Below are 13,453 nucleotides of genomic sequence, written 5' to 3'. Positions count from 1 at the left end.
AGAGCACAGCGGTAGGGCATTTGCCTTGCATGCATCCAACCCGGGAAGGACCCGGTTCAATTCCCTGCATCCCATATGGTCCCCTGAGCCTGCCAGGAGTAACCTCTGAGCACTGCTGGGTGTGGCCCAACACTAATCAATGAATCAATCAATAAATAAAAATAAAGTTTAGGCATGCAAGTTAGTTGTCTCTTAGGATTTTGATTATTTATTGACCAACCAGGTCTGATAGTAAGGTGGTTTTAGTGCAATGCTTCCAGCTTTAGGGTTCTCACCTGTGGTGCTTAAGGGGCCCTGTGGTACTGGGTTTGGGGTTCTAGCTATGGTCCTTACAGAGTGGCCTCCAAACCACTAAATTGTTTCTTTAGCCCCTTTCCTCTTTATTTCCCCTTTGACTAAAAGTCATCCTGGACTTAAAGCATGCCCAATAGGAAACCTTGACATAAAAGCTGCTCTCCCTATAATTAGAAGAGCCAGAGTGATATGATAGCTTAGCAGTAGGGCATTTGTTTTGCTCAGGGCTGACCTGGGTTGGACCCAGGTTCGGTCCCTAGAATCCCATATTGGTTCTCTGAGCCTACCAAGAGTAACCCCTGAGCGCAGCCAGGTGTGCCCCCCCCCAAAAAAAAAAAAGTTGGAAAAAAGAAAAGAACCCGGGATTGAGTTACACAAGCAGAGTCTTGGATCATTTTTTGTGTTTTGAATGTACATTTGCCTGTTGCCATAACATTGCTCTATATTCCCTGCCTGGCTTGGTTTCTGGGGCTGTTCAGAATAAAACTAGGATGAGAACCTTTTCTTTATTCAGGAAAATGAAAATTCCGTAAGTGCAGAGATCAGCGACTCTTTCCTCTGAAGGGACTGAAAATGAAAGAAAGCCAATTCCTTTGGCTTTCTAGGCCTTATGGTCTGTCTCCACTACAACCACTCCTCAGTTTTGCTATTGTAGTCTAAACAAGCTGTATATAATACATACACAAATGGAGGTGATTGTGTTCTAACAGAGCTCATTTTACAAAAACAGACCTAGGCCATAATTTCGCCGGTCTTTGGGAATGTTGAAACAGCTTTCCTAGTAAAAGCATCAAAACCTTTAAGGGTTTTTTTGGGGGGCTGGTGGTGGAACTATTGCACAGTGGTAGGATGTTTGCCTTACATGCCACCAACCCAGGACGGATGGTGATTCGAATCCCAGCATCCCATATGGTCCCCCGTGCTGCCAAGAGCGATTTTTGAGCACCGCCAGGTGTGGCCCCAAAATAAAAATAAATAAATAAATAAATAAATAATAAATAAAAGGAAAGACAACACATTCTATATAGTCATGACCTCTAGACATAATACCACAAAAGGTAACAGAATGCTTTACTGTGTATATGCATTTTACATGCCTGCCACCTCTTCCTCTCTGAGGGTGTGGTTTTAATTTGTGTTGCAGTCCCCTCTGCCTTTAAAATCCCTCATTTTACCTGCTTTCAAAACAGTTAAGAGCTGGTACACTTGTGTGTTATAGACACAAGAAGTTTTTTTTGGTGGGGGGTCACACCCAGCGGTGCTCAGGGATTACTCCTGGCTCTTTGCTCAGAAATCCCTCCTGGCAAGGCACAGGGATGCTGTGAATCAAACCACCATCTGTCCTGGGTTGCCCACGTGTAAGACAAACATCCTGCCACTGTGCTGTCTATCTCACCGGCCCCACATGAAGATTTGAGTAAAGTACATTGACGTTTTTGTAACACTTTGACTACTCAGAAAACTATCCAAGTTTTCAAATCTAACCTTTTTTGTTTTGGGGCCAGACCTGGTAGTGCTCGGGGTGTACTTAGGGCTCTACACTCAGGAATCACTCCTGGCGTGCTCAGGGACCACATGGGATGTTGGCGATCCAATTGGGTTGACCACATACAAATCATTCATCCTACCTGCTGTGCTACCACTCTGGCCCTAGGTCTTAATTTTAAAATAGGTGAAATTGAGGTGCCAAATAAATGAGATACTTGCAACATAATGTTCAAGTATGGTAAAACCAGAAGTTTATTTAGGTTTTTGGTTTTTATTTTTCTGGCCTCACCCAGTTGTGCTCAGTGCTTACTGCTTACTTTGTGTTCATGAATAAGAACTCACTCCTTATTAAAATTAAACAGTTATAAAAATAAAAATAGGAATTACTCCTGACAGGCTCAGGATTCTGCTATTCTGAGATTCGAACCCAATCTGACTAGGTGTATGGCAAATATTCTATCCACTGCTTCAGCTCCAATACCAATTTTATTTCAGAAGAAAATCTGGTTATGTGCCAATGTCCAGACATTAAAAAGGAGAAAAAATTACAATGTTTTGTATTTATGAAGCTTCATCTCTTGGTTTACCTTTGTTCTCCTAATTTGAAAATATCCACACCACACACCTTGCACTTCTTTGTCCCCAAGTAGAAATCTCAAGTACCACAAAAGGGCACTAATTGGATTTCTTCCCCACACTAACTTATAGACTGTTTCTTCATACTCAGCACGTTCTTATTGGCCATTTGTTATATGGTGTTTGCCTTGCATGTCACCAACCCAGGTTTATTCTCATGGTCGCTCAAGCCTGCCAGAACTAATTTCTAAGCAGAGCCAGGAGTAGCCCCTGAGCACCGCCGGGTGTAGCCTCAAAACCAATATATATATTTATATGGTGGCCTAATATATGAAGAATGCTGTTTGATTTGTATAAGGCTAATTAAAAACAGAACCTAGTATCTTTACCTTTTTAGGTGATGGACTTGTTGCTCATGTTCCTTTGTTTTACCTTATATTCAGAAAAAGTTGGGATATCTGAGAAGCCTGGATCTGTTTAACTGTGAAGTTACTTACCTGAATGACTACCGAGAGAGTGTCTTCAAGCTCTTGCCCCAGCTGACCTACCTGGATGGCTATGACCGAGATGATAGAGAAGCTCCTGATTCAGACACTGAGGTAGACGGTGCAGATGAAGAGGAGGAGGATGAAGGTAAGTAGTGTGACATTCATTAATTGAACTAACTTATGCCTATTCTGCCACTCTAATAAAACTATTGTTGTTGGTTTTTTTTTTTTAGAAAAAAATTTATATTTGTGTATCTAGGATCTGAATTTAATGCTATTAAATTTGGAGTCTTGGAACTTCTTCAGGGTTTGGGGGACATTATAGCTTTCAAGTGATATAAAATTAAGATGGTTGCTAATTTGTCTTGAATTTGCAGCCTCTAGGGATCATGAACTTCAAATGATTGAAGTTCTCACTTCCTTAAAGGATCTTTGTGTCATGTCTTTCTACCTTTCCAACTTAGTTCATGCACTTGTTTAGAAAGCATTTCCCAATACCTGCAGGCTAGGTTAGGTTCTTAGAAGATGCCATCAATTGTCTTTATGTTCTTGCCCCTTTCGTCTAGGCTGTGATTACCTCCGGTGGAAACTATCTTTTACCTCTTTATTCACAGGGCCTAGCACTTGGTAATAGGTACTCACTACATGTGGAATCTTTGTATTTAGAATCTCTTTCCTGAATGCACTTGTTTATCTGAATAATGTCCAACATGAAGAGCTCTGGCCTTTAGTTTAATGGAGTAAAAGTGATTAGTTTCTACATTAGTCAGAGTGCAGATTAAACGTCTCGTTAATGTTTCTGTTTTGAAGCATAGCTAGTTGAGGATTGAGCCCCAGGTTCCCACAGTCAGTGCATGCCCTCCTCTGTAGGACTTGGGTATATTTTTTTCTGCAGGGCGACACTGGGCTAGGGACTTTTCTTCTGGCTTTTCTCTCAGGGATCATCACTGCCATGCTTGTGGGGTGATATATGGGCGCAGAGGATTCAATCTGGTTTTGGTCATATGCAAAGCAAACACCCTATTCTCTCAGACCCCATCTGACACGTTTTTTAGTCTCTACTTTATGGGCAGAGACAAACAAAAAGTTAATAAAGTGGTAGACATAATTTGCATGGCTCACCTTGATACAAATGTCTGCCATTTCTCTTTTGTAGTTTAACAGTTACTTTTTCGTTTGGGGGCCACATCCTTCGTTCAGGGATTACTCCTGATAGGCTCAGGGATGCCTTGGCTCAAGGATGACAGGCTCATATGGGATGCCTTGGATTGAACCTGGGTCGGTTGTGTGCAAGGCAAACATTCTACCCTCTGTGCTATGGCTCTGGATGCCTTACTTTCTTAAGATCATTGTGCCGTCTTGCTGACTAGTTAGCTGATTAGATGGGCAAGTTAGATTCCTTTGAGGTGAAGAAATAGTCAGGGAATAAATATTCAAAGGACTAGTGAGGTGGCAAGATGCATTGAATTCATGCTTTGGCATACAAGAGACCTGGGTTCTTAATCCCAGCATGGCACTGAGCACCACTTAAGGTATAGCCACAAAACAAAAATGGGGGCCTTATGTGTGTGTCAAACATTGTAAAAATAAGGGTTGGGGGGGGGATTAGAAGGGCTTATTATATTACGTGATGATAAATAATTAAATCACAAAGCAAGAGCTTAGGATAATTCTTGGAAGATTGTCTAAATTTAGGCATTTCTTAAACTGGGTTTACCACAACATGGGTTGTATAATTGTGAAGGGCACATGAAAATTTGATAGGATTGAAAGGATTTTTTTAAACAAAAATGAATAAAAATTTTAATTCCTGCATCTCGTATGGTCCCCCTGAGCCTGCAGGAGTGACCCCTGAGCGTCACCAGGTGTGCCCAAAAAATCAAAAAAATTAAGCATGTAATGAGTATGCAATGTTGGTTGCTGGCAGCCTTCATGTTGCATTTTTTTGAGCAGTAAGAAGCACAGGTGCCTGCCATAGATGTGGGCAGGAGGGAAACTAGGACTTGGGTAGTAGGAAATGTGTACTGCACTGCTGGTGAACAATTTGTAGACTGTAATTTCAGGTTGACTCAACTAAAATTACCTTAAAAAAGAGGTTGCAAGCGGAATATACTTCAGAAGCCTTCCTCTTAGTGGAAGTCTGAAATGGAGTCAGTTTGAGGGACCACAGAGACAGAAGGGAATCTGTATATATCCTGGGAGGAATCCAGAACTGGAGAAGTAGGGGGCTACTAGGCAAGAGGCATGTGACACCTGGGGCAGGCAACAACATAGGTCCTCTCAGCCACTCTGGAGCCCACTTCCTGGACAATGCTTTCTCTCTTCCTCTTAGGAAGTTACTGATTTGTGCTCAGAAGTTTAAGAGACTGTTGTAGCTTCCTGATTTGGCATTAACTGTCTTAGTGTCCCTATCCAAGATAAGAACTTTTTTTTTTTTTTGGTTTTTGTGTCACACCCGGCAGTGCTCAGGGTTACTTCTGGCTCTATGCTCAGAAATCGCTCCTGGCAGGCTCAGGGGACCATATGGGGTCCAGGATTCGAATCACCGACCTTCTGCATGAAAGGCAAACACCTTACCATACCATGCTATCTCTTCGGCCCCAAGATAAGGAACTTTTTTTTTGGGGGGGGGGGCACACCCAGCGGTGCTCAGGGGTTACTCCTGGCTATCTGCTCAGAAATAGATCCTGGCAGGCATGGGGGACCATCTGGGCACCAGGATTCGAACCAACCACCTTAGGTCCTGGATCGGCTGCTTGCAAGGCAAACACCGCTGTGCTTTGAAAGAAAAGAACTTTAAACAGAATATTATACAGTGTTGGTCCTTGCCCTGTACTCATAGAATCTGGATTTGATACCTGGCAGCACTTAGGGGTCCCCGAGCCCCATCAGAAGTGGGTCCCAGGGGGCCCGGAGAGATAGCATGGAGGTAAGGCGTTTGCCTTTCATGCAGAAGGTTATTGGTTCGAAACCCAGCATCCCATATGGCCGTGAAGCCAGGAGTAACCTCTGAGCACTGCCGGTGTGATCCCCCGCCAAAGAAAAAGAAGTGGGTCCTTGTGTGTAGAGCCTGGAGTAAGCCCTGAGCACTGCCAGATTTGGCCCAAACTCTCTTCCCCACATGCTTTTTTTTTTGGGGGGGGGGGACATACCCAGTGGCGCTCAGGGCTTACTCCTGGCTCTGAACTTAGAAATCGCTCCTGGCAGGCTCAGGGACCATATGGGATGCCAGAAAGCTGTAGGGTCATGGTTTATTTTGATGTTGACGGACTCAGCGTCTGCTTGTGGACCAATCTAAGGCGCTCATCACTTTAGTGAGTGTGCCCACTAGGACATCTAGGATATTAAGTAAACCTTAATTTTTCAGAAGGAGAAGATGAGAGGATGAAGAGGATGAGGATGGTGAGGAAGAAGAGTTTGATGATGAAGATGATGAAGATGAAGATGTAGAAGGGGAAGAAGATGAAGATGAAGTCAGTGGAGAGGTCAGTATTTATTTGCTTCTCCACTTATTTGTTACTAAAAGTGTGTAATACCTGAAGAGAGTGATAAACTTGAGCAGACCATTTTCAATCTGGTGAATTTAGCTTTTTTATCTCCACGTAATAAATACTAAATGCAAATTAGTCAGCCACAGTACTTGTTCAGTTTATTGGATGAATTGTATATTAGTGGTGTGTTGGGGTGGGGCTTTGTTTTTGGACCACACCCGGTGATGTTCGGGTTACACCTGCTCTGTGCTCAGAAATCGCTCCTGGCATGCTCGACGATATGGGGATGCCGGGGATGGAACCCGGGACATCCACATGCAAGAGTGTGGCCCCTCAACCAAAAGAACAAGTGGCCTAGTTTTTTGAAAATCCGTTCATTCACAGTCTGAGGAGCTGAAAGCATATCAAGACAGGAGAGAAAGGGAGTGACTTTATTTTTGTTTGACTCTGCCTGGTTTCGGCATTTGAACTATACCTGTTCGGGGACATTTCCAGCTTGTTTGGGATTGTTCCTGTGGTCGTGCTGGAGGTGGAACTTATGATGCACTCCAATTGAGCTATCTTTCTAGCCTGTTTAGTTTTATTTTTACTTTTAGAGAAGTTGAGTATTTTTATAATTTTATAGGTATTCAACAAAATGAAACACGTGGAATAAATGGGGTTTGGTTCTTTATTGATGGAGGAACACTCCATGATGCATAATACTCCACGTGCCAGGGTTTGAACCTGGGCCTTCTCCATACTAAGGATGGTATTTAGCTATGAAAATTTGCTTGCCAACATCTGATAAGAATATATCCTATTCAGGGTCCGAGAGATAGCATAGTGGTAGGGCATTTGCCTTGCATGCAGGCGACCCCAGACAGACCCAGGTTCAAATTCCTGGCATCCCAAATGGTCCCCCAAGCCTGCCAGGAGCGATTTTTTTTTTGTTTGTTTGGGCCACACCCGGCGATACTCAGGGGTTATTCCTGGCTGTCTGCTCAGAAATAGCTCCTGGCAGGCACGGGGGACCACATGGGACACCGGGAATTCGAACCAACCACCTTTGGTCCTGGATCGGCTGCTTGCAAGGCAAGCACCACTGTGCTATCTCTCCGGGTCCCCAGGAGCGATTTCTGAGCGCATAGCCAGGATAACCCCTGAGTGCTTTCTGGATGTGGCCCAAAAACATATATATATTCAATCTTGATAAAAAATAATATCCATTCTTGCTTTGAACTTAAAGTGGGTTTTTTGTTGTTGTTTGGGGGCCTATTCCTAGCTCTACACTCAGATTATTACAGTGTAAATTGGCTTGTGTACAAGGCAAGCTCCTTAACCTCTGTTTTGGGGAGCGCTGGCCCCCAAATCTAGTAAGAATGATTTCTTGAGCATTCATTATAACTTAACATGCTATTAAAATGTTTAAATAAAAATTTTAATTCCAAAAGTAGGAATTTCTTTGTTGTTGCTACTGGGGATTGAATTCTTACTTCATGCCTTTTGCAGAGTAACACTGTATGCTCTTTCTTTTTTACCCTTCTTCAGGAAGAAGATTTTGCCAGGATAGGAGAAGTTGATGAAGATGATGAGGATGAAGATGAGGATGAGGATGAGGATGAAGAGGAAGGTGGGTCAAATGCTTGTGTTTTGGTACTCTTTGTTTAGTGTAGTAGGATGGGGAGGGATGATGTCTATCTTGAATTTTGAAACCACGGAGAAGAAAATTCAGTGTCCTGGGTGGTCTTTATACCATAGTCTCTGGTCTTGTATTACCCTCATTCTTTTGCGGCCTGATTCTTCTAATGTGGATTCACAGTGACTAGGACATGGCATGGGGTCCCACCCTCATCCCCATGCTTTACCTATGGTTTTCAGGCACTATTCTATAGGTTACTGCCAGGCAAAGCAATGTTAATAATTGGGGTAGTAGTCTTTGGAGGATATATATCATTTTCAATAGTCTGGTATTCTTTTCCTTGTTGCTGCCAAAAGTTGTGAGAGTCCATGTTTGCTGTTTATCCAAAGGTTTAGAGCACTTGGGTGCACCTGCAGGGCCTTCACATGAGCACAGTGACTGTTTTTCAGCCTCTGCTTGCAAGTCTGGCACTGGACTAGATTTACACTGGCTACAACTGTAATGGATTTGAGACTTGTTCCTACTTTCAAGGATTTAGGAACATATTGAACACAGATTAGTGGGTTTTTTCTTTGAGGGGTGGGGGGTCACACCTGGCGGCACTCCGGGTTACTCCTGACTCTGTGCTCAGAAATCGTTCCTAGCAGGCACGGGGAACCACGTGGGGATGCTGGGGTTTGAACCACTGTCCATCCTGGATTCTGTTGCTTGCAAGGCAACACCTTACCCGCTGTACTATCTCTCCGGCCTCACAGATTAGTTATTTTATGAAATAATTGTTAATTTTTCCTACTTGGAAAAAATAAGTGAGTGTATAGTTTCAAATACCTAAGGAGGGCTAAGAAAACTGGTATTGACTTGCTACAGTTTGTCTTTTTGGTTTTTGAGTCACACCCACAGCGATCAGGGGTTACTTGTGGTTACTTGTGGCTCTACGCTCAGAAATCGCTCCTGCAGGCTTGGGGCACCATATGGGATGCTGGGGATTTGAACTACCAACCTTCTGCATGCAAGGCAAATGCCTTATCTGCATGCTATCTCTTTGGCCCCTGTCTTTTTTTTTTTTTTAAGCTTTATTGATTGGTTGGTTGGTTTTTGTGCCACGCCCAGTGGCCATGCCCTGGCTCTATGCTCATCTCAGAAATCACCCCTGGCAGGCTCGGGACCATATGGGATATCGGAATTCAAACCACTGACCTTCTGCATGCAAGGCAAATGCCTTATCTCCATGCTATCTCTCCAGCCCCCATGAAATTGCAATAATTTTTAAGTATTTGAAGTTGTAATAATTTTAAATGTTCCCATAGCAACCACAAAGAAAACAGAAATCTACAAAAGGATAGGAGAAAAGGGGCCCGGAGAGATAACACAGCGGCGTTTGCCTTGCAAGCAGCCGATCCAGGACCAAAGGTGGTTGGTTCGAATCCCGGTGTCCCATATGGTCCCCCGTGCCTGCCAGGAGCTATTTTTGAGCAGACAGCCAGGAGTAACCCCTGAGCATCGCCATGTGTGGCCCAAAAACAAAAAAAACAAACAAAAAAAGGATAGGAGAAAAGAATTTAAACATTTCATCATTTGATTTATTTGTTTTTGTTTGGGGGGCATTATCTAGCTGTGCTCAGTGCTTATTCCTGACTCTGGTGCTCTGGAATTACTCCAAATGATGCTCAGGATATCATATGAGGTGCCAGAGATCAAACCCAGGTCAGCTGTATGCAAGGCAAGGGCCTTACTCATTGTCCAAGGCCCTGCCCTTGTCCTTTTTTAAAAACGAGGAAACAAAGGCCAGTTAGTAGTCCTGACTAAAAACACGGACCAGCTCACTCCAGAGTGCTTGTTACATGTCACAGTGACTAAGTAACATCTCCTTGGAACCAGTAAGAGTAAGAAACACAAAATACACCAGGAAGACAGCAACTCCAGATTGAGGAAGTGGGTGATTTTTCTGTGATTTGAGACACTGCTTTGTATTTGGTTCTGGTTTTATGACACTATTAATGCCTTTAAATAACAGTGTGCTATAAATAGAAAAGTTTTGCCTCCACCACTAAGAAATTTATGTTTGATACCGATGTTAGCAAGAACTTCGGCTGTTCCACTTGTCTCAATGAGATTTTAATTTTTATGTATTTCTGTGCAGAGGAGGAAGAAAGCGTGAAAGGTGAAAAGAGGAAGAGAGAAACAGATGATGAAGGAGAAGATGATTAAGACCCTATCTAAACTGCAAAAACAGAACTGTTCAGTATTGGTTGGACTGCTCTCATTGGATTTTTGGTAGCTGTTTAAAAAAAAAAAGTAGCTGTGATCAAAAAATAATAAAAAAAAAATTTAAACACCCAGATACCCACCCACCCAAAGAGCCAAAGAATAGTTCCTGTGACATTCCGCCTTCCTTCACTTAGACCCTCTTGGAAATCCACAGCCAGGTTTGGGGATTTCATCCCAACAAAATTGTCATAAGCGTTGTTAGGTTTTGTGTAATATTCTTTCTGTAACATGGCTAGCTGTGTGTATGGAGCATCCACCCATGGCTGCCAGTTACATGGAGATAGGAACGGCATTTTTACTTCTGTACAACAAAAAAAGCTTTGTAAATAAAATCTTAACATTTGGGTCTGTTTTTTTCATGGTTTTTCTTTTTAACAATTTTAAAAAAGGACAATTTTATGTGACAACTTCCAAGAAAGTATTTTTTAAGAATTTAAGTGAAATAAACACGTTACTCTTTGGTAAAGCCTAGTTGTATGCATTTTTAAATTAGATTTTGGTTTGAGCTTACTTTAAAAGCAAATTGAAGGTTGCAAGGCAGTACAGAGTTTAGGGCACATGCTAGACTTGCATTGACCCAGGTTCAGTTCCCATCACCACATGACATGATTCTTCTATTCATCCAGAGGTCTTGGACATCCCCAGCAGTTAAGGGGCCTGAGCAGCACTGCTGCCCTGGGCCCTTGTGCAGAACCAATTGCCTGGTTGGTGACGAGTCACCATTGGGCCCCTGAATCTCCTAGAAGCACATTTTTTGCCACCCCAGGGAAGAGTTAGTTATTATGGGGGAGGTACATAGTATATAGGATCTTTGAGTAATTGACTAAAGGTTGATCTTTTTTGAGGGGGTGGGTTGGGCCACAACCAGTGACGCTCTGGGTATTTACTCCTGGCTGTGCACTCAGAAATAGCTCCTGGCTTGGGGGACCATATGGGATACCAGAGATCAAACCGCAATCCATCCTAGATTAGCCATGTGCAAGGCAAACACCCTACCACTTGCGTCACCATTCCGGCCCAAGGTTGGTTTTCTTTTTTTTTTTTTTTTTTTTTTTTTTTTTTTTGGTTTTTGGGTCACACCCAGCCGCGCTCAGCGGTTACTCCTGGCTCTATGCTCCAAAGTCGCTCCTGGCAGGTTCAGGGGACCATATGGGATGCCGGGATTCGAACCACTGACCTTCTGCATGAAAGGTAAATGCTTTACCTTCATGCTATCTCTCCAGCCCCAAGGTAGGTTTTCTTTTTGTGTGTGCGTGTTTGTTTGGGGGGCCGTATCTGGCACTGCTCAGGGGTTATTTTTAGCTCTGCACTGAGGAATCTACTGGTGGGGTATAGAGAGGATTATATGGGGCTTGAACCAAGGTCAGCAATTTAGAAGACAAGGCCATGTCTGCAATTTTATTCCTCTATCCCAGGACTAATTTTAGCATAACAATGCTCTGGAACCTCTGAAAAACAGTAAAATATTAGAAAGAAAAAATAGTCTATTGAATCTGGGAGCAGTAAACCCATCTGGGCCCCAAGGAGATTAGGTATGAATAGTATGAGATCAGATGGCAAAATATAGGATGGTGGGGTGGAGGGGGGAGCATCAAAAGATTGAGAAACACTGGAAGTTCTGAACTGCTCACTGAGTACAACCCCAAATACCTCGGGGTGGGTGCCCAAAAATTCTCATTTCTGAATTCTAGTTCTACTGTTAAAAATTTCCTCTGTGACCTTGTATTGGTCCTGGATCTCCTCCCAGTCTAAAATTGAGGGGGTGTGACCAGTTCTATGATCCTGTCTGGGTTAGGTCTCAGGATGAAAAGGCTGTGCACTGAGACAACAGAGCTTGACTGACAAGTAAATGGAAAATGGCATTTTACCAAGACAAGCATGCTAAGGAGGAAAGACAGATGAAAGGCCTTGCTGAGAAGGCAGGCCTTGCTTGGGGGTCAGCTCAGCCTTTCCAGGAGTCATTACTGGACCTAGAAGGATTTGAAGGAGGGGGAAAACACTAGCCAGTGCTTCAGTCATGTTAAAAGTGAATATGTAGGGCCCGGAGAGATAGCACAGCGGTGTTTGCCTTGCAAGCAGCCGATCCAGGACCTAAGGTGGTTGGTTCGAATCCCGGTGTCCCATAGGGTCCCTCGTGCCTGCCAGGAGTTATTTCTGAGCAGACAGCCAGGAGTAACCCCTGAGTTCTGCTGGGTGTGACCCAAAAAAACAAAAACAAAAAAAAAAAAAAAAAAAGTGAATATGTAGGGGCCAGAGTGATAGCACAGTGGTATACAGATGACCCAGGTTTGATCCCCGACATCCCATATGGTCTCCCTAACCTGCCAGGAGCAATCCCTGAGCACTGCTGAATGTGCGCCTCCCTCCCACCCCCCCCAAATAGATGTGTTCGGGTCCAGCAGAAGTCCTACTTACATATAAATTTTTGTTTCTGGAGATTTGCTTTTTTAAGCAGTTTCTTCATTTGGAAATGCATTTAAAACTTTTTTTTTTTTTTTTTAGCTTTTTGAATCCTGGAACTCAACCCTTGGCTTTTTTTTATTTGCTTATTTTTTGTTTTGGGGCTCAGAAATCGCTCCTGGTAGGCTCGGGGGACCATATAGGATGCTGGAGATTGAGCTCAGGCTCCTCCCATGTAGGCCGTGTGCAAGGCAAACACCTTACTGCTGTGCTATTACTTTGGCCCCTGTTTTGTTTTGAGGGGGCTCACCTAGGTGCATTGGGTTACTTCTGGCTGTATGTTCAGAAATCACTCCTGGCAGGCTACAATATGGGATGCAAGGCAAATGCCCTACAGACTGTGCTATCATTCTGTCTCTATGAACACTTGGCTTTAGGCTCTATCTCTAGGCCAGGCTCTACCTTGAGGTCCCTGATCACCCCCAGTCTGGCCCACCCAGGCCCCATTTCTGAAAACAAGTGATATTCCCCAAACAGGCGTACACTACAGCTTTCATGGTCCTGCCCTATATTTTTTCTCCTTTTTGGGGGGATCATACCCAGTCCCCTTCAGGGGTTACTCCTGCTCTCAGAAATTGTTCCTGGCAGGCTCAGGGGACCATATGGGATGCCAGGATTCAATCTGCCGGCTGTCCTGAGTCGGCAGTGTGCAAGGCAAACACCCTATTGCTGTACTATCTCTCTGGCCCCGGCCCTGTCATATCTTGATCTTGTTTTGAGCAGATGAAGTGAGGATGGTTTAGTGTAGGGGTGCGTCTCCGGGGCAC

General features: G+C 43.7%; 1 protein-coding gene across 1 annotated transcript in view; it reads left to right on the top strand.

Annotated features, from left to right (window-relative positions):
• The window catches only part of ANP32B (acidic nuclear phosphoprotein 32 family member B), a 34,240-nt gene extending 24,074 nt beyond the window's left edge, over window positions 1–10,166 (top strand). Inside the window, 4 exon segments of the mRNA XM_049764628.1 lie at window positions 2,802–2,991; window positions 6,214–6,248; window positions 7,868–7,949; window positions 10,099–10,166. Of these exon segments, the coding sequence (XP_049620585.1) occupies window positions 2,802–2,991; window positions 6,214–6,248; window positions 7,868–7,949; window positions 10,099–10,166 (375 nt within the window).
• The last annotated feature ends 3,287 nt before the right edge of the window (window positions 10,167–13,453 follow it).

Source organism: Suncus etruscus, chromosome 1 (assembly GCF_024139225.1).
Source record: "Suncus etruscus isolate mSunEtr1 chromosome 1, mSunEtr1.pri.cur, whole genome shotgun sequence".
Lineage (NCBI taxonomy): Eukaryota > Metazoa > Chordata > Mammalia > Eulipotyphla > Soricidae > Suncus > Suncus etruscus.
Note: the sequence above shows the minus strand (reverse complement) of the source record. Positions and strands in the feature narration are given on the sequence as shown.